At 41.4% G+C, this 22,334-nt stretch overlaps 1 protein-coding gene across 4 annotated transcripts in view; it reads left to right on the forward strand.

Moving 5' to 3' along the window:
• LOC137650516 (pseudouridylate synthase TRUB1-like) overlaps positions 1-21,705 on the forward strand; it is a 76,595-nt gene extending 54,890 nt beyond the window's left edge. For 2 of the 4 annotated variants that reach the window (XM_068383738.1, XM_068383737.1), the window contains exons 7-8: positions 15,393-15,558; positions 21,561-21,704. In XM_068383738.1, coding sequence (XP_068239839.1) covers positions 15,393-15,558; positions 21,561-21,600 — 206 coding nt within the window. In that variant the 3' untranslated portion in view covers positions 21,601-21,704. Of the gene's footprint in view, positions 1-15,392; positions 15,626-21,560 lie in introns of those variants that run through there. The other 2 variants (XM_068383739.1, XM_068383740.1) reach the window with 2 other exon arrangements.
• The last annotated feature ends 629 nt before the right edge of the window (positions 21,706-22,334 follow it).

The following is a 22,334-nucleotide window of genomic DNA, read 5'->3' on the forward strand; positions in this document are numbered from 1 at the left end:
TTTTAAAAAGTTGGGAACTTGGGGTCTACATTAGACAGACTTCCCATGCATTTTTATGGGAAAAAATTCAGGAATTAAAGCTATTTTTCTAGGTATCTAAGCAAATGGCCCTCTCAATATTAAAGATAAACCCTTTGACCCAGCACTATAAGAACCATGAGCCTTGACTCATTGCTTTAGTAGAATTACCTGGTAATAGTCCATCCTCTTAGCCTGTATATTCTTGATATTGTGCATTTATTTTACACTAGCATTGAAGAAGATGATTTAGTTCTCGCTGTAATCCTGGTAGCTGTTTTGTGAATGATGATTCTGTAGGGATACAATACTATGAATGTGGGAACTAATATAATAGAGATCCTTATTTTAAAGAAATAGATTAATGGTTGAAAAACTTGGAAAAGTATTTAATATTATTAGCTATATATTAAAGTCACTTTTCTGTGAAAGGTAATTTTAGTTTTATATGCCAGTTTATTCAAACTAGAATTAAAATAAGATTTAGATACACTGAGAAGAAAAATTAAATAAATTGATTCTGTAAATTTGTTTCCAACCACTAAAACTAAAAGCCATGTTTTAAATAAACGTACTAAGCAGCTATTCGATAATATTTACAATTGTTCCTCATGACATACAAATCTGAGTCCTTTAATTAGTCATTACAAGTTGAATAATGAGGCGGGATTGGGGCAAGGAACCCCTCTCCCTCTCCAGTCAGATATAACTTGCTTTCGGTTTGATCGCTGTCCAAGACAGACATTCAGACGGCTGCCTTGAATTTAAACTTTCAGGAAGTGAATGATCAATTATAATGCAATTATAATGGATTGTAAGCAAGAAAGTGTTTGCCAGGGTCAGGGACGTTGCTGCAACTGGTTTATGGCCAAACTAGCAGTGGATCATCACTGCCATGTCCTAAATGTAGGTCATAGCCTCCGGTGCAGTGGCAGGTGTATTCCTTGAAGGGAAGAAAGCATGCAAAGCGTTTTGTAGAGATGGACTGGCCAATGCCTAAGAAGACTTCAGGGTAGTCTTTTGCCATTTTTGTCTCCTCAGGGGGAGCCGCTGCTGCTGTTACGTCCTTGCATATGCCCCTGGGTTGGTGTCCAGGGAGTACACTGCAAGTGTCAAGAGGAATCTGATCTACATCGGCTTAGTTTTCACGTTTTGATTAAAGGTGGGGAACCCCTGGTGTTCATCGTTTCCCTTTGAAGGCTGGAGACTCTTCAACTTTAATCGTGCTAGTTGCTGACTAGGAATTTGACCATGGGAAGGCTTGGTCGTCCTTCGGTCTTTCAGGTAGGCCCTCCATGACATTTGTGAGGGAGTTGGTAGCTAAGGCTACCTTTCCCCCAGTACCCCCTGTGAATTTTGTGTCGAAAATTTCCCCAGTAATACCATTGGGGAAGGGTGCGGTTTGGATTCAGGGGCTATAGCCCCTGTGGCCTTGAAATATAAGGACAAAGGAAAAGGTAAGAAATTTAAAGGTAAAAAGTGTACTGTTACCCCTATCGCTTGTTTCTGTTGCCTCAACCCTTGCACCAGTTGCTTGTACCAAGAGCCTTGCTCGTTGCAGTCACAGGACCTTGTAAGTGTGCCATCTCCTCCCACTGTGTCAGTGTTCCTCTGTGTTGTGGCTCCTGTTGAAGTAACCCGTGTGGTTTCTCCCTTTTGGGGAGCATCGTCGTCGACGGTCACTCAGACTTCGATCACTCTACTTGCTGAGCCAGGAGTGATTGCTAGGAAGAGGAAGAAGCGTGCTCCAACTCTGATTCCAACACTTCTTCTCAGATGAAGAAGAGGATGGGAGCAAAGAAGTCCAGGAAGGCCGGCTGTAGTCATAGAGAAAGGGCTCCATGTGATACCAGCAATCTCTTGAGGGGATGGATGGCACCCAAGTGGTTTCTGGCACCTTGTCACAGCCCCCGAGGGCCATGGGCAGGGCCCCGAACACTATCTGTTCCAAGGTTGATGGAGTAGCTTCGGCAACATCCATCTCCTTTGTTTCCAGGACTCAAGACACCTGCTCCTCCCTCTATCAATGTATGGTCTGTGGATTTGATAGAAAGGATAGTACCATTCGAGACCGTTCTCAAGGGCATGCACTCTTTGTTTTATTAAGAGTGTTGGGCAGATGGTCTAGCTCCCCTAGGAAGAGAAGTACTGTACGGGGTACTCCTGTTTGCCAAATCTCATACCAGGAGATTTCACCCATTGCCATTTGCCTGGCCAGGCCTTCGTCAACCCCCAATTATGTACCTGGCTCAGGCTTGGGACAGAACGGTCGTATTCGTTGGGGGAATCCGAGTCTCCAAAGCATGCTGCCTCACACTCGGCCTTGGCGAGGGGCCAGGATGTCTTGAGGACCCCTTACACCCGTCTGGAGCTCACTGAGGCAAACCAGTGTGGCTCTAACTTTCGTGTTATGAGTCATCTTACCTTTTACTGAAGCTGTGTTAATAATGTACAATTACCTCTGAAAAGTAATATGATATACAATAATGTGGTAAAAACAATATGAAAGCAATGTAGTGCAGTGGGTGTCTCCTATCTAAACACACCCCCCCCCCCCTGCCGAATAAGGAGGGCTGACTGTATTTGGCATATCGTATGTCTTAAAACTATTATCCTGTATCCATGTGACAAAGAAGTTTTATACATGAACCAATCTCTGCTGGCCCTGAAAAGAGGCCAAAACTATGCTGATAAGATATTATCAAGGAAAGAATTTAAAAACATCATGGGCTACTATTCTCGATACTATAGTGCGACCACTTTAAAACCAAGGTTTGGATGGAGAAGTGCTGGGGATTTACCCTTGTACACCGTTAGCTTCTTTTCTAAAAGAGAAATGTGCTAATTATCTGATTTAGGCCAAAGACATTATAGATAGGTAGTACAATATAAACTTAAATATTTTAGCATATTAAGGGAAAGTAAACTTGTAATGTACGAGGCGCTTGTACAACAATAAAGAAATGTGGCCTACATACTGTATTTTACAGCATTGCTAAAAAATGGCCACGTGCAACACCTGCTGAATTTTTGGATAACTTCAATGAAAGTGTACTGCATATAAGTTTTAAATTTCTATGAAAGATAAGAAATCCCCACTCTTTAAAAACTCCATTCAGAAATGAAGAGTACCCTTTCTTACCCTGGTGGCCATGAAACTAAGAAAAGTTCTGAAGATAGAAAATATGATTTTGGTACACAAGTATTGGTGGACAGAGATTTTTTATGGAACTCGGCAACTGCGAGGTAAAGGTTTCGAAAGAAATGAAGCTATTCACAAGTTATTACAAGACTATTGTCTATTTAGAAGAAACTTGGATAAATCAGAGCTATATAGTTTCTAAGTGCTGGGTAGACCAGTACATCAAGAAAGGCAGAGGGCATACAAGCATCGAAAGGAAAAGGTACAAGGCGGATTATTCTGCATGCTGGAACCAAAAATGGATTGGTTCCCAAAGCTGCCATGATATTCCAAGACAAAAAATTTTAGCTATTACCATAATCAGATGAATGCCGAGACATTCGAGAAGTAATTTCAGGCACAACTGTTACCCAACATTTCTCCCTCTTCAATTATCGTCATGGATAATGCATCTTATCACTCAAGAAAAATACATAAACCACCAACTAGTACAAACAGTAAACTAACGATAAGAGAATGGCTGAAAAAGAAGTGTGTAACAGCACCTGAGAGTCTCCCGAAGGGTGAACTCATGGAACTTGGGACTCGCTACGTCACCTCTGCTGTTAAGATTCAGATCATCGATAAGACGACCTTACACAGCAGTCGTAGAGTTGTCCATATAATCCAATTAACTGGTATGAGCTTAGCTTAAAGGAAGTGTCTCAATTAGAAATGCATTCTGGAATGCCGATATAAAGCCACTTATTTATGAAGCTAGAGAATATTATAGCAGAAAACTGGAGACAAGCTGTCATGCATATAAAACAAAGTCAAGAAAGTCAAGCAGATGATGCATAAACATGCAGCATTTACTGATTTTATTTATACTTTCATTATCCTTCTCATTTCTGATGAGGAGGATTCATGGTAATTTCTCACAGTGAGAGAAGAGGAATAAGCCTTCATTAAAAAAGAAATAAGATCCAAGTTTTAATACCTGCAATGTAATGTAAAGAATATAACCAGTGAGAGAGAAAGAGAGAGAAAGAGCAATGAAAATTATTTTTGATGTCCATGCTGTAATTGATATCTCACTTCATGTAAGTTACAATTATTTGGTATGCACGCAAACACATACAGTATTCCATGCCTTACAACACCAGTCACCAGAATTAACAAAATATACTATGGTAATTGAGGCACAAACTTTATTATTTGTATAATAATTTATAATTTTAAACACAAGACTTACCTGGCGGTTATATATATAGCTTGCGTCCCTGACATCACGGCTGAAAATTTCAAAACTCGCGCCAATCGCCGATTGGATAGCCAGGTGTGCTACTCATGCGCCCCTGGCGAGGTACCCAGAAACCATTCCATCGGTATTCATATCTTCCCTGCCGGCACTAGCAGTAACATTGGTTGGATATTCTCCTTGCTTTTTGACTGATTATTGCTGTCCCTTTGGTGAAGTGCAATAATTATGGTTTTTTGACTCTTGCTTGATTGGTTTTTTGTTTGGATACTCTAGTTATATGTTTGGATATTGATTTTTTTACCCTTGCTTGTATTTGATCTCTCTTTCCAAGTTCAAAATGGCCACCCCCTCTAGTGGTTTTAGGGTGTGTGCTAGTGGGTTTAAGACCCGTTTATCAAAGGCCTCCATTGATCCTCATTCATTATGTATTAACTGTAGGGGTAAAGTTTGCAAACTTGATGATAGGTGTGACAAATGCCTTATTTTGTCTGATCATGAGTGGCTGAATTTCAATCGTTATATACGAAAGTTAGAAAAGGATAGGGTAAGACGTAGTTCTCCTCTTTCTTCTAAAGATTCCTCTTCCTATGTCACTGTTCCTATTCCTTCTCCTGTAGTGGTAGTTCCAGATCCTACTACGAGTACCATTAATGAACCAACAATTAAGGATAGGATGTTGGCTATCCAGGCACTGGGTACAAAGGTAGAGTCCATCGCTGCGGATAGAACGCAGTTAATGGCTGATGTTAAACAGCTAAAAAGTGAAAGTGTTAAAGGTACAGTGAGTGTTATTCGTGCTGTGGAGGGTACGCCTGCTCGGGCTTGTCGTTCTCCTAGTCCTGGACCTCTTCCAAGCTCCCTGGGAGAAGTAATGTCGAAAGACGAAAGGAAACGAGAGGCTCTAATTACCAAGCAGACGTTCCCTCGAGCGTTCTTCTTGACGATTCCCAGGACGTTCGCCCTTACTGTAGTAAAGGTGAGGTTAAAATGTTTGGCTCATCATTGGAGGATGATTTTCCTAAAAGAGGTTAGAGTCAAACTTCTAGACCTCTTAAGAGGAAATTTGACCAACGTCCTTCCAGGACATCGCAAGAAGGCTGTAGTTATTGGAAAGACGATAAGGAAAGCAGTCCTGAACGCTTTTCATCTGAGGGAAGCTCGCCTTCCAAGCGTTCTGCTAGGGCTTTAGGAAATAGTCCTGCTGTTGAGCAATTATCCGAAATAGGCGTGACATCGTTTCATGCTCCTTCGCCTCCTTCAGATTGGATCTCGCCCGCTGTTCGCTCTAAGCGGTCTGTGAGCGGTGGAGAGGACGAGCTTGCAATTAGTCTTTCGCAAGACTCTAATTTTGAGATGTTGCAAGAAATGCAGCAAAAGCTTTCATCATTTATGAAAGGCTACCATAATGCAGAATCCTCCACTCTTAACACTAAACGGCGCAAGGCGGAGAGTCAGGGAACACTTGTTGATTAAGTTTCTGAACGCGTTGAGCGTACGGCGACGCACAGAGATGAACGAGAAGTTAAACGTTCTACACGTGAAGTTGATTGCTCTGGCTTTCAGGAAGTCGAGCGTACTCCCAATCGAGGTACTGTTCATGCTCTTAGCAGTGATAGTATTCGTCCTGCTGAAAGCGTTTTCAAGCGTTCAGCAAGGCGTGATGTCGAGCGTGCTCTTGAGCGTCGTCCCATCGAGCGTTCAACAGAACGTGAGCGTCCTCCACGACGTGACGTAGAGCGTGATGTCAGGCGTCCTCCCATCGAGCGTTAAACAGAGCGCGAGCGTCTTCCAGGGCGCGACGTCAAGCGTTCTCACATCGAGCGTTCTTCAGAGCAGAAGCGTCCTCCCATCGAGCGTTCAGCTGAATGCGAGCGTCCTCCAGAACGTGACGCCAGGCGTCCTCCCATCGAGCGTCCATCGGAGCGCAAGCGTCCTCCCGTCGAGCGTCCATCGGAGCGCAAGCGTCCTCCCATCGAGCGTTCAGCAGAACGCGAGCGTCCTCCCGAGTGCGACGTCGTGCATTCTTCCATCGAACGTTCTTCAGGGAATGAATGTGCTCTAGTACGTAACATCGAGCGGCCTCTTGTATGCGATGTTGAACAGCAAACATCCAGACAGGACATTGATCATAATACAATGCTTCTTAACTCTGATCGCACGGATCGCGAGCGTTCCGAGGAGTGGCATGACTTTTTATCGGAGGAAGAAGCTGATGTTCCTCTTTCACCTTCCGAACCCTTTGAGGAGTTATCCGAAGATGAGGACTCTAAATCTTTTAGTCATTCGGTAGACTTAAGGAAACTTATGTAAATTTTTCATCTTGAGTTCCCAGAGTCTTTTATTCCCGTGGCCCCACGATCGCCTCCATTGGAGTTTACCCTAGGGAAGCCTAAGAGGAAGTCTCTGTTCACTAAAATGGTGCTCTCTCGTTCATCAAAAAGAGCACTTAAATTAATGGGAGACTGGATGGGTGTCAAGAAGGAGCAAGGGAAAGCGGCCTTTGCATTTCCCCCTACTAGGTTGGCTTCTAGGTCTAGTATTTGGTACGATACGGGAGAGGTTCTCGGCTTGGGAGTTCCTGCCTCTGCCCAGGGAGACTTCTCAAGCCTGGTAGACGCTCCCTGTAGATCGGCCATGAGGAAGACTAAGATGTTTTGGTCTACCTCTGAATTAGACCATTTGCTCAAAGGTGTCTTCAGGGCCTTCGAGGTATTTAACTTCCTTGATTGGACTCTGGGGGCATTGGGCAAAAATGTGTCTACACTCAAGGAAGGGGACTCTTCGAACCTAATCCACGTCATGTCCTGCATGGATAAGGCGTTGCGGAACGGGGCAAATGAGTTAGCAGCTATTTTTACTGCAGGTATTCTCAAAAAGAGAGCTCAGTTGTGTTCATTTCTTTATGTGGGGGGTTTCATCTTTTCAGAAATCTAAATTTTTGTATGCTCCACTGTCGTCATCTCTGTTCCCACAAGATCTTATTAGGGAGATTTCTTCCTTGTTGACACAGAAGGCCATTCAAGACCTGGTCTTGAAGACGGCAAGGAAAGTGTTGCCATCATCTTTTGTTAGCCGCAAACCTAAAGAAGTTGCTCCTTTTCCAAAGTTTTCTCAGCCCTTTCGAGGAAAGCCTTCCGTTAGAGGTAACTTCAGATCAGATGGAAGGGGAACTAAGAAAAGAGGACCAAGAACAGGGCGAAGCAGAATCTGACTGCTTTTGCCTTCAGGCAGTAGGAGCCAGACTAAACATCTTCTGGAAGGCATGGGAGAAGAGGAGTGCAGATCTTTGGTCAGTCCAGCTTCTAAGGAAGGGCTACAGGATCCCTTTTATAAAACAACCCCCCTCTAAGGTTACCTCCTGTGGATCTCTCTCCCAGGTACAGGGAGGAATTAAAGAGGCAAGCATTACAGCTACAAATGTCTCTCTTGTTGGAGAAGGGAGCTGTAGAGAAAGTACAGGACTGGCAGTCACCAGGCTTTTACAACCGCCTTTTCCTGGTTCCCAAGAACTCGGGGGGATAGCGTCCAGTTCTGGACGTAAGTGCTCTCAACAACTTGCAGCGGTAAGGAAAGGCGACTGGATGGTATCACTGGACCTCCAGGATACTTATTTCCATATCCCGATTCATCCGAAGTTCAAGCACTTTCTGAGATTCGTTTTCCAAGGAGAGGTCTTTCAGTTTCGAGCACTGTGTTTCAGCCTCAACACCGCCCCACAGGTCTTTACGAGACTTATGCTCAATGTAGCAAGGATGCTCCACTCAAGGGTCATCAGAGCCTCCCTGTACCTGGATGATTGGCTTTTAAGAGCTCACTCTCAAGATCGCTGCCTGAAGGATCTTCAGACAACTTTGAAATTGACGGAAGAATTGGGTTTTCTGGTCAACAAAGACAAATCTTCACTGACACCATCTCAAGAGATTATATATTTAGGAGTGATGATTCGGAGTCAAGTTTTTCGGGCTTTTCCGTCTCCCTTAAGGACGGAGCAAGCACTTCAGAAGATACGTGCGTTTCTAGAGAGCGGAGGTGTTTTGCGAGGAGGTTGATGAATCTGTTGGGGACTCTCTCTTTAGAACAGTTCGTCTCTCTGAGAAGGCTGAACCTTCGACCACTCCAATTTCACCTCAACTCTTGCTGGAACAAGAAGGATTTGGAGAAGGTGTGTGTGTTCCGATCACAGAGTCAATGAGACACTGCCTTCAGTGGTGGAACGACCCGATCAAATTTCAGGAAGGTTGCTCATTAGAACTAAAGAGCCCAAACCTTGTGTTGTGTTCTGACGCCTCGGACTCGGGTTGGGGAGCAACACTGGGCAAACTGGAGACATCGGGGGTGTGGACGGAGATTCAGAAGTCTTTCCACATAAATCAAAAGGAGCTGCTAGCAGTTCTTTTGGCCCTGAAGAGCTTTGAAGGGTCAGTACTGAACAAGGTGATACAAGTCAATGCAGACAATACAACGGCATTGGCCTACATTGCCAAACAAGGAGGAACACACTCGATTTCCCTTTGCGAGATGGCAAGAGAGCTGCTCATCTGGGCAAAGGAAAGACAGGTGATTTTACTTACAAGGTTCATTCAAGGGGAAGAGAAGATTTTGGCAGACGGTCTCAGCAGGAAAGGTCAAGTCCTATCCACGGAGTGGACTCTACACCTAGAGGTCTGCAAGAGTCTGTGGAAACTTTTTGGTCGCCCTTATATAGATCTGTTCGCGACTGCAAAAACCAAGAGACTAGAGACATATTGCTCCCTAGTGCCAAATCTCGAGGCAGTACACACAGACACGGTCCTGCTAGATTGGTCAAATCTAGATGTGTACGCTTTTCCTCCTTTCAAGATCCTGTACAAAGTACTTCAAAAGTTTGTGACAAGCGAAGGGACCAGAATGACCTTGATAGCCCCCCTCTGGCCCTCAAGAGAATGGTTCACGGAGGTACTGGAATGGATGGTGAACACTCCCAGAAGCCTCCCTTTGCGAGTAGATTTACTCAAACAGCCCCATTTGGTAAGACACCATCAAAATATCCAAAGTCTTCGACTAACCACCTTCAGACTACCGAAAGACTCACAAGAGCTAGAGGCTTTTCGAAGGAGTCAGCTAGGGCGATTGCAAGAGCCAGAAGGACTTCAACCATCAGAGTCTATCAATCCAAATGGGAAGTTTTCAGGGAATGGTGCAGGGTCAACTCTGTTTCCTCTTCCAGTACCTCTGTAGCTCAGATTGCTGATTTCCTTTTATTCCTGAGAAAGAAACAAAGTTTTTCTACATCAACTATCAAGGGATACAGGAGTATGTTGAGGACTGTGTTCAGGCACAGAAACCTGGACCTTTCAAATAATAAGGATCTACAAGAACTAATTAAATCCTTTGAGACAACAAAGCAACAGCACCAGGATTCACCAGCTTGGAATCTGGTTGTTGTGTTGAAATTTCTGATGAGTGACAGGTTTAAACCCCTGCACTCTACATCTATGAAGGACCTCACGAGGAAAACCCTTTTCTTGGTTAGTCTGGCAACAGCCAAGAGGGTTAGTGAAGTCCATGCATTCAGTAGAAATGTGGGTTTTCAGGACAGTAAAGCGATCTGCTCATTACAATTCGGTTTTCTCGCTAAGAATAAGCGCCCTTCCCAACCTTGGCCTAAGGCCTTTCAGATTTCGCACCTGGCGGATGTGGTTGGAAATGAGCTAGAGAGAGTTTTATGTCCAGTAAGGGCCCTCAAGTTTTACTTAGACAGAACAAAGAATTTAAGAGGCAAGTTGGAAGCACTGTGGTGCTTGGTGAAGAAACCCTCCTTGCCAATGTCCAAGAATGCTCTGTCATACTTTATTAGGCTTCTAATTAAAGAGGCTCATTCTCACTGCAGTGAGACAGACTTTAGTCTTTTGAAGGTAAAGACTCATGAAGTTACTTCGTGTGTCTTTACCTTCAAAAGCTGTGGCAACTTTAGTGGCATTCAAGCAAAATCGTTTGTTGCAAAGCATTATGGACACAACCTTCTGGAGAAGCAAATCTGTGTTCGCCTCACACTATTTGAGAAATGTTCAGACTCTATATGATGACCGATATTCTTTGGGACCGTTTGTAGCAGCGGGTACAGTAGTGGAAGAAGGATCCACCACTACTTTCCCATAATCCTAATACCTTTTCTTATCTTGGAACATTTATTTGGTGTTTTTATGGTTGTCTTGTGGAGATGCGACAGTCTTCCGCTATCATTGATTTGTCAGGGGGTCTTTTTTGTTCCTTGAGAGTGCCTCGGAATGGGTATTAGAGGAGGCTCTGTCACAAAGAGGTGTGATCACCGGTTGGCAGCTCCTAGGGATCTTCAGCCCCCTGAGAGGACCACTGGATCTCATAAGGAAAGCAGACATAATGGCAGAGTATCATTGAAGTCAGCTTCCTTATCAGGTACGAACCCTTAAGTTTGTTTTGTATTTAAAAAACTCTTAAGCAGATTTCCAACTATATTGGCTCTCTCTAACCCTCCACCAAAGGTGTTAATCAGCTATATATATAACCACCTGGTAAGTCTTGTGTTTAAAAATGTTATTTTCATTATAAAATAAATTTTTGAACATACTTACATGGTGGTTATATATAATCAAAATCGCCCCCTCCTCCCCTCTAGAGACTAGAGGCATGGAAGATATGAACACCAATAGAATGGTTTCTGGGTACCTCGCCAGGGGCGCATGAGTAGCACACCTGGCTATCCAATCGGCAATTGGCGCGAGTTTTGAATTTTTCTGCCGTGACGTCAGGTACGTAAGGTATACAGTGATACCTCTACATACGATCTTAATTCGTTCCAGAAACTACTTCATATGTTAAAATGATCGTATGTTGGAGCAAATATTCCCATAAGAATACATGGTAATTGATTTAATTCGTTCCTCAGCCTAAAAACCCATAATAAATCCCTAATAAATGGCTACACATAATTACACAGTACATTAATCCAATGCCTGTATAATAAATACATATTACAAACCAAAAAAAGAATAATAATAATGAAATGATAAATAAAAAACGGGTTGTAATGTAACACTTTACCTTAGCGACAGGAGGAGACGGAAGATCAGCGAGGAGGTAGGGATGGTGACTTTGTACGATAACGTGTACGAAAACTTACACTAACTTACACTACTACGTGAACTTTTTCATTTTTATAATTTTCTATTTTTTTTTTACATTTTTCTTTTCTTATTTTTAATTTTCATCACTTTCACTTGATTCGTTCTTCCTTTTCTTTGCTTCACTTTCTTTCTTTTCATCATGATCACTAGACCGTTTTAGTAGAGATTTTTTAAAGAAACTATCAAGTGAAAGTTGCTTTTAAGGATTTTTTTAAAATGCGTTAAGCAAACATCATCGAACTGCACAACAACACGGCAAATCTAAAGTTTCTGTGGGTGATGCTTGTCGATGAAATCAACAATGTGTTGATGATATGGCAACATCTGTTTTATTTCCGCCATACCTAAGATTTGGCCTACCTCCTCGATCTCTTCCGACTCACTCAACTCCGCTTGGAACTCATCATGCTGCATGGCTTGCAGCTCCTTGAGTTCCTCGGTGGTGAGCTCTTCGTGATGCTCATCGACGAGTTCGGTGATGTCATCTTCATCCACCTCCAGACCCATGGACTTGCCAAGGGATACAATCTCTTCGACGTCTTCCTCGGCGGCAAGCACAGGTTCATTCTCAGGGCCAAAACCTTTGAAATCTCTGGGAGCAACAGCATCAGGCTAAAGCTTCTTCCAAGCGGAATTCAGAGTCCGACGAGTTACTCCCTCCCAAGCCTGATCAATGATCTTTAAGCAGTGCACCTTATTGAAGTGGCTCCTCCAAAATTCACGCAAAGTTAAGTTGGTGCTTTGTGTGATATTAAAGCACTGCTTAAATAAGTGCTTGGTGTACAGCTTCTTGAAATTAGAGATGACTTGCTGGTCCATGGGCTGGAGGATAGGGGTGGTATTCGGTGGAAGATACAACACCTTGATGAATTTGAACTGTTCGATGATATCATCTTCGAGTCTGGGGGGGTGAGCGGGTGCATTGTCCAAACAAAGCAAGCACTTCAAAGGCAAATTCCTTTCCTGAAGATACTTCTTGACAGCAGGGCCGAAAACTACGTTTACCCATTCCACAAAGATATGCCTAGTAACCCAAGCCTTAGAATTAGAACGTCATAGAACATGTAGCAGGTCTTTATTAATTCTACGTGCTTTAAATGCCCTAGGTTTTTCGGAATGGGAAACTAACAGAGGCTTAATTTTGCAGTCCCTGCTGGCGTTGGCACAAAGCGCAAGAGTCAACCGATCCTTCATTGGCTTATGTCCAGGCATTTTCTTCTCTTCAGCGGTAATGTACGTTCGACTAGGCATCTTTTTCCAAAACAGACCGGTTACATCACAGTTTAAAACCTGCTGCTCTACGTAACCTTCCTCCGCCACGATGCTTTCGAACTTTTTAACAAAGTCTTTAGCAGCCTTAGTGTCCGAACTCGAAGCTTCTTCATGACGAACAACTGAATGAATCCCGGTCCGATTCCTAAATTTCTCGAACCAACCTCGAGACGCCTTGAATTCCTCCGTCGTAGGATCGGCTGAACTCTCCCCCGCGTCACCCCGAGAGCGCACTGCCTTCAAGTCACTGTAGATAGCGCTGGCCTAATCACAAATGATCGTTTCCGTGATCGTATCGCCAACAATCTCCTTGTCTTTGATCTATATTAACAAAAGTCGTTCCATCTCTTCAAGGGTAGGGCTACGACGTTTAGAAATAATCGTCATCCCCTTCGAAGGTTTCACTGATTTAATGGCTGACTTCTGTTTTATGATCGGTGAGATTGTCGACATATTCCGGCCATATTGTTTAGCCAGATCGCTAACACGTACACCTCGCTCATGCTTTTCTATTATTTCCTGCTTTAATTCTAATGAAAGCATAGACTTCCTCTTTTTCTCACCACTGCTACTACTTCCTGAGCCGAAACTAAGCTTTTTAGGACCCATGATTACGGAACACAGAAAACAACACGTGAAAAGGCAAGATAAAAAACTGTTAAAACTGAGCGAATAGAGGACAACCACACGATGCGCACGCGATGAGAGGACTGATCAAGGTGACGCTCGATTGGTGTCCCTCCGATGTGCTGCCGTCTAGCGGCGTCAACAACAAACTACACTGCACGCTTTCGAGAAAATTCCACGGGTAAGCGTATTGTTTACGTCGTATGTTGGAGCAACACTTCGTATGTTGAGACAGAAATTTGGTCGAATTTTACTTCGTATGTTGGAAAATTCGTATGTTGGGACAATCGTATGTAGAGGTTCCACCGTATATATAACCACCAGGTAAGTACGTTCAAAAATTTATTATATAATAAAAATAACATTTTTACTGAATCAAGAGGCAAGAAAAGGAGGAGAAAGCTGTGGTAAGTTTGTGAGACATACAACACACATTCATATTTGGCACCTCAGGTGACGCACCCATTTAGTGTATGCTGAAACTTGGCAACATCATGTGAGGGAATATCCCCGGCTTGAATTCACCCAAACCTTAGTTTTAGAGTGGTGGGACTATTAGTCAGTCAAGGAAACATATTTTACCACTATTGGTGCTAGAGGCAGACTGTAACTTAATTCTGTTATTAATATTATGTTGTGATGCATCATTAAAATTGCAACAATAAAGTAGGGTGTATAAAAGAATGAACAGTGACAACCCCAAAACCCAAGTGGATATAATTTTCTTTACGTAGCATAAAAATAAAGCCAAATATGAATTCCACTACACATGGCTATAAAGTCCATTGCCACGAGTGATCATAATAATTGTAGGAATGTTAGTAAAGAAATTTTTGATGCATAATGACAATATTAACCATATAACTATTGAAAGGTTAGTTTATAGTACAATATTTGATTCCTTTAACCATTTCAACCCCTTTCGCCAAAGAACTTCACCATAGTCAACCAAGAGAAATAAGACCACTGAATTCTTGAATGTTAATGAAAAATCAACCTTTTCGACCAAAAGACAATCCAAGTAAGCTTCAAGTTAATCCTCTATCATTTGTAAACAGCTGGTGTTTGAGAGGACCCCCTATAGGTAAGCCATGAATGCTAATCTAGACGCCAATCTAGGTGTTTGTGACTTATAGCATTCATATCTTTCAATAAAGCTGCGGTATATCTATTTCTATAAAAAGTACCATATATTACCTGGCATTATCTTCCAAAAGAGGGATTATAATACCAACAAAAGATTTTTCCTTCTTGAAAAACACAGAAGAAATCATGACCTTGATTCAGCTTTGCACAGAAAACTCAAACGATTGTATCTTTTTCTATTATAATAAGGCAATACATTACCTGGCCTTATCTTTCAAATAAACACCTAATAAATTACGACTATCATGTAGCTTTATACGAAACAATTATTAGATAAAAAAGATAGATATTGTCCACAAAAACATTTGAAATCATAACCATTATAACGAACGGTGTTTTAGCATTAAATGGAAAAAATATAATTATAGAACAATATATTATTAAGTAAAAAAAAATAGATATTCGAGTAGGGCACCGTGTACAAAAATTGACTGACTTGGTTACAATAGGAAGGGTACTGAGAGGAATAAGATTAATTTGCAGGTAAAGGATTTGTAACTTCAAATCACCTCCCACTGTGTCCTAGAGTTCATCTGGCCAATGACAATAAGGTGAAGCTTCTGTCTCTACAATGGCCTTATTTCTCAAAGGGAAGACTAGTCCTAGTGCCTGGTCTTTAAGTTAAATCTTGTAATCAAATCCAATTTATAATACCATATGTCTGAATATCAAGAAGTTTAAGGAATTTGAGTCTGTTGCTTTTTGTGCTTTAAAGTTTTTGATATTACACTTTTTGAGCAGACATTTATTTACCTATGTATTCTGAAAATTGTTTTATTCAAGTACAAAACTCCTTTTACAGTGGTTGGAAGCTGTGCACACGTTAGGGAACTGCAACGCACAAAGCAAGGTCCATTTCACATAAAGGATGCTCTATCTGAAAATCAGTGGAATGTAGAGCATATAAGCTGGTGTATAGATAAATGGAGAGGAAAGCTGAAGAAGTACTTTCTCAGTGCTGATAAATGGTAAGAGTTAAGTATGTTCATATCATCAAGCTCATTTGTATACTGTGTTGTAATATATTTTATTTTGAGTAGCCAATGTTGTCTTGCTATCCTTATGTGTATGGTTAAACATGTGTAAAACTTATATTTTATTGGATAGATGTAGTGATAACTTGCTAAAATAAAAAAGGGGCACATTGTATCTTTAGAGATGTGCCTCTTTATTAGTTTCCTTCCCCGCTAGAAGGCGATCCAATGCAATAGAAGGGTAATTAAAAGAAAAATTATTAAAAGGACTTCATTTCTGATTGGAAAACAGAAATGATGTTTGGGAAAGGGAATTGATATTAGAATATTACTTTGTAGTTATTAGGCTAAAATCAAAGCTGTGGGATTCCCGGCCTTCCCTATGATGCTTAGTCATCCTGATAGATACCGCCATGGTAGGAAGATTAACCATATTCATAGTTATGACCAGTACTTTGTTTAATCATTGTGGTCTTTCACTAAGAGTTCTGAATGCTCACTGCGCCTTACAGAGTCTAGTTCCTCGTTGGAATTTCAATGTCTTAATTTACCTTATTCCTTTTGCAGTTTAAACATTGCCATTAATTTGTTTCTATTCATATAAAATCTTTGAAATAGGGAATAAGGCTTCAGCGGAGCTGGAGCACCCGTTGAATTCGTTAACGAGGTAGTTAATGACAAGTGGTAAGTGCGAGTTAGAAGCCCTGCCTCTCCGCCTGTTAGAAGCATGTCACTTTTGTTTTCGGTCTCAATGAGTATGGACATACTGTTGCACCCTTACCAAACTTTTTCCATTTTACTTTATCTTACATGAAGTGAATGCTGGCTGGTGCTTGTGATTGTGAATTAGAAGCAAGAAATTTGTGCATATCAGAGAAAGGTTGGATGTTGCAACCAGTTTATGGCTAAATTTGCTGTAGATCCCTACTCTGTGGTTCTAATAGGCCCTATGACTGTTTGCAATTATCCCTGTGTTCCAAGTGCAGTGGCAAATGTATGCCTTGAAGGGAAGAAAGATAGCTAAGCCTTCTCCTGGGTCTCTCTTGGCAATGCCTAGGAAGACACCTAAGTCTTTCTCCTCTTATGATTTCTCATTGCGTGTATCTGCTAACGTTACTCCTGTGCTTGGTCTCTGGGGAGTATGCGTCAGGAGCAAGGAACTCCTGGAGCTACATCAGCAGGCTTTTCAGGTTCTGATTGTGTGTGGAGTTTCCGTGTATGTTACAACCCTTCGGAAGTTGGAGACTCTTCTCACGTTTCCATGCAGACCACTGACCATGAGCTTGACCTAAAAGAGTGTTGTGCCTCCCTAGGACTTTTAAGTAGACTCTATGAACTTGTTGAAGGAACTGGTAGCTAAGGCTACCTTTCCACTGATGTCCCCAGTGCCAGTGTCTCCTGTGGTGAAGGGCATAGTGGATATGTCAGTAACCGCAATGATATCCCCAGTGATACATTCTTCAAAGCCCCAAAAGACTGTTTAAGGTTCAATCTGTGACACTTGAGGGTGTCACACCTAAAGTAGGGCGTAAATTGGCTCCAGGGTCAAAAGTGTGTTGCCCCAATACCAATTATCCTGTACATCACTCATGACTCCATCACCCCTGTGTTTTCTACCTCTTCAACTGTGTCCGTCACTTATGCCCTTGTGCCTGTGGGTCCGGATCCCATAATTTATGATCCATCTAGAGGTGCTTGTGGCCTTACCTGTGTCATGTCATAAGCTCCTGTAAATATGCCTACTCCCTCCCCTGTGAGTGTTCCCCAGTGTTGTGGTTTCTGTTGAAGCAACCCATGTGGTTTCTCCCCTCAAAGGGAGGATCGTCATTGTTGGTTTCTCAGACCTCGACTCCTTGGCTTGCAGAGCCTGAGGTAAGGGTTAGTAAAAGAAACGAACGTGCACATTCTTCTTCCTCCGGTGACTCCTTTTCCCTGTCCTCCACTTCGACTTCTGACTCTATTTCTGACGCTTCTTCTAAGAAGAGGAAGAGGTCAAAGAGGTCCAGGAAGGGCAGTTATAGTCGTAAGGAAAGGGTTCCTTAAGACACCACCTCTCTCATGTGATGGATAAACAACACAAAAGTGGTTTCCGGCTCTGTGTTTCTCCCCCTTTCCCGGCTGGTGTACAGTTCTTGGGCCGTGACTTGGGTTTCTAAGGTTACTTTAGTAGTTAGGTGAGACAGGAATATCAAGCCCTGTACACTGTCTGTTCCTTGGTAGATGGATGAGCATTGGCACCCTTCTCCACCCTTCCTACCTGAATGATGGACTCCTATTCTTCCCTCATGTAATGAGGACACCACTTGAGGCTGTCCTAGAAGATCAAGAGTTTGTGATGGAAGAAAATTTTCTTTGTAACTCATACCACAGGGCCATGGCTGTACCCGGATCCCAATCAGGAGAGGGAAAATTACAAGCTACTCCTAACATCTTTGCTATACTCATTGCCATGGATTCTTCTCTTGCTGTTCTTGGATATATGGGCCTACTTCAGCTCCTGATTACATTGTTGGTTTTGTCCTTGGGCCAGAGCAATAGTATTCGTGGGGGATGAAATGTCAGAGCAACTTGGTGCACGCTCTACCCTGATTGGGTATGAGAGTACTGTGTATTCGTCTGCCTCTAAGACACCGGACCTTGGAGCGGGGCCATGCCAGCAGAGGCCTACATTCCCGTGTCAGTATGACCTTCTACGAAGGAGTGCAAAGGTCTGTTGAGGTGACCTTGACTCCTCTTTTGTGGAGAACCTGTTTTTGATCGGCTCTTCAGTATCCGTCAAGGGTCGAGGCCATCCTTGGAGCTGCCTTGGTTATCATCATCATATCTTATTGCTATTGTAGTATCCAATGGATAGTTCTGTCATTTGCTTCCTGTAGATCTACACCAGAACATGCAGGTTGCAGCAGAGGATGTGATCCATGGTCTTGGTCTAGGACAATTCACAACAGGGGCAATCAGCATTGGTGACATATCCCCACATTTTTAGTCTATCTCTTGTTTTCCCAACCTTGGATCTTGCTCTATTTAAGTATTTGAGTAGGTGATCCTTGGCTTCAGGTAGCAGTAATGACAAGATTAATTAAGACTCTGCTTTCATCATGATCTGGAGATTGGGATAATTAAGAGAAAATAAAATTTACCCAAGCCAAGATTGAAGCACTTTAGCATGCTGGTAACAGCTAAATTTAGATCAGTAATGCATCTGTTGTATCATACAAAACTATCACGGTGCGAGCTGAATCTTCTCAGCCACCTTTCCTCACCTGAGAAGGTCATGCCTCAAGCGTACTTCATTGGCAGAGATCTCTTGAAGTATTACTTGGAGAATTTGTGGTTAAGCTCCAAGGATCCTTGTCCCTCCTTTTACGGGAGTCCCACCCGACTTCGCCTCCTGACATGCAACTGTGCTCAGATATGTCGAAATAGGGGAGGGGTGCGTGCCTAAATGACAGCATTGTCTTAGCAGTGTGGTCAGAAGAACCATCTACTCTTTTGTTTTGTTATTAGCAGCCTTATAACACATTTATAGTTCATTTATAGCTATTATTATTAGTCTCTCTCTCTCTCTCTCTCTCTCTCTCTCTCTCTCTCTCTCTCTCTCTCTCTCTCTCTCTCTCTCTCCTAAATATATATTCATAGTAGACTGGGCTTAAAATACGACATTCAGTTTTGTCAGCAGATCTTTAGTTTTAGCCGACATCATTATGTAGAGTGTATGTGCTGAAGAAAATCTAAAATAATTCTGTTTCTTATTTTAACTGCTTCATTTAATCTTATTTGTACCTTTATATCATCAATTGAAGGTATATTTTAGCAACCGCTATTACAGAGTTTATTTTGGTTTTGCTGTCAGCTATTTTCAAGGTAACAGTGGGATCGACAATGAATTCATATCATTTCCTAATTCTTATAGTGTTACTTGCCAATTTTTAACTTGATAAGTTTCTCATTATGACCTGTGTTCTTTGCCGATTTTTAATACGGTAATGTACAGTATTATTTGTTTATTTATAACCTAGTTTTCATGTTTTGATCGACGCATTTTAACATTACACTGTATTTGGCATTTTATAAATCTAAATTTAAAGTTTTGACTCGTTTTCCTTCTCAAATTTTAAAACTGTATAGTATTATTGGCCAATTTCTATATCAAAATTCCATTTTGGTAGGAGCTTTTTAACATTAGGCTGTATTTGGTTATTCTAACACTTGAATTTCTCTTTTTGATTTGTGCTGCTTGGCATCACTTACTGTACACTGCTCGTGACTGTGCTCCCACTGCATTCCACATGCCATATCTTTGCGAGATCATTAAATAAGTACTGTACCATAATGCTCAAACAAATCTACTGTAACTTTGAATGGTTGCTAAATGAGGAGTACCTGTAATTTGTATTTTCCCTAGTTATACACACCTGAATCCGTAAGATTATGCTTCCTTCCTCAACACCCCCTCTCAGTCCTGAGCCGAAAGGTCATAAGTGAAGAGACTGACAGGTAAGGGACCAGGGCTCCTCACTCTTGCTCCCATCTGTCGCTTAACTGGTCATTAAACGTTTTAATGGCCGTCCAACTTCACCTAAGGGACTCGGGTTTGTATAGCTAGGAAAAATACAAATTAGTTTTAAGAAACTGTGATTTTCTGATGGTTGTATTCAATGGTTTCACCTCATGCTATTTATAAAATTTTAATTGTTGAATATTTCTAAGACTAAAAGTGATGGACTAATGGTAAAATTTTTAAAGATCCCATTTGTTATTGCATTCTCAGTTACGACCCAGAGAGTAGTCATTTTAGAAAACAGGACTTTACCTAAGCTATCCATTTTGGCAGTACAGGATAATCTACTAGAGCCAATAGTAAATGATAATGGGAGGCCCTCAAGGGAGGATTTACAGTTTGCCTATTCAAATAGAGTTTTTATATGTGAGAAGGATGGTAGTTGAGTGGAAATTTTACATTTTTGTAATCCTTTAGTAGTAGTATTACCTTTCATAAGAATAAGTTTGCAGGTTTGTAAGGCTTTCAGAGTCCAATTTATTAATGACGTCACCCATAGTAGATGGTTTTCAGCATTGGAGGTATTATGTTTTATGTTCAAGTTCAAGAGCGCTTGATTCAAAGGTATCTCTTATACACACTGAGTCCATGCTTTGCACATTGATACAGTGGCTCTAGAGTAGGGGAGACTTTATTTGTATGGTATTTATGTCCTGTTGGATTCTCTGTTCTAGCCTTTCACAGTAAAGTCCTAGCAGACCACACTGCACTTCCCCAAAAATAGGTTTTTCAAAACTCATATTTTCTTCCCCCATCTCTTAGGGACGAAGTAGTTGAAGTGTTGCTCACTGTATTTGATTTCATGCTGATAATCCACACTTCTAAGCCCCATTCTTTAAAATCTAGAGAAGTATCTTTCCCAACCTCACTAGACGAGAGGGAAGATGGTGAAATATATACCAACCAATTGATAGGCATATGCCAGGTATATTGTTCAGGACTGCTTTCCCTTTCGAGGGAAGGGATCCTTCCTTTGACCTCGTACCAATCTTCTTAGACAGGCCTGACCCTATTAGCCTGTTTTTCCCAGTAGTAGACAAGGAAAAGGGTCATCTCCTTCACTCCTGTGCAGGACAAGGTAGATTAACATTTCTAAGGGAGAAAATTATCCTACCAATTTGGTTCTAGGGGAACTTCAATGCTTTATTCCTGTCTCTCCTCCCCACTTTTAATGATATCGAGAGGTTAGGGTATATACAAGTCCTTGACATCTCTGATTACAGTATATAAAGTACTGAGTGAAAGTATGCTTATGTTTAATGTTCCTCACATGGTTCCATCTATCAGGACAATAGGGGAGAGGGCTAGAGCAAAATATTTTCTATTGTTTAATAAGATGTCAGGAAGCTGGTGGCTTTGATGATTTTAGCATGATGACTTATCAAAGTTAGTGTTAAAGTAATGCGTTTTATTTATTAAATTCAATTTCTTTTAGGTATTATGGTAAACGCATGAAAATTAAATTACATAGCTGATACTTGGGAGGAGCTGTATTCATTTTCTATGAATGCCATACTGAAAAGATAGTCTTGAATGTGCTCAGATCTCTCAGGATTTCCTTTTGTTGAAACGATGACTTCACTTGAATTGAGTACAGATCGCGGTGAGTACATAATTTCTATATAGATATGATATATAATTATCACAAAAGAGAGTAGATTGCATTTGTAGCTAAAAAAAAAAAGATAATTGATAAAGGCAGATTAAACGGTTGGGTTGAAATTATTCATAAAGTAAAATCTATATATATTATATACAGTTAAATTTTTCTTTTTTTGCTTCAGTTGAATTTGTCTTCAATTAATCTTGATGGAATACAACACATTGCATTACAAATGCCATGTTAAGCTGGTGATACAGTACAGTAGTTACAAAGGGTACATAATTTACAAGATGAAAGTCTAGCACTGCTAACCTAATTCACAAACTTCTTTAACAAGGTAGTATGTAGCCTCTCTTATACTGTACTTATACAGTTCTACTTTTATAAGTCAGTGAAATTTACATGATACAAAGAAGTAAGAATAAGAGAGAATTTGTTGATTATGCTTACTTTTACAATACACAGGAGCTCAATGAATAGTACAACTCAATTAACAAAGGTAAGAATTCTTTAGAGTTTATTTAGGGAATACTATTGATGAATAGGCACTGTTTATCAAAAACATGCTTTATATACAAACTCATTACTGCCTTTATTTGCTGTCAT

Source organism: Palaemon carinicauda, chromosome 12, assembly GCF_036898095.1.
Source record: "Palaemon carinicauda isolate YSFRI2023 chromosome 12, ASM3689809v2, whole genome shotgun sequence".
Lineage (NCBI taxonomy): Eukaryota > Metazoa > Arthropoda > Malacostraca > Decapoda > Palaemonidae > Palaemon > Palaemon carinicauda.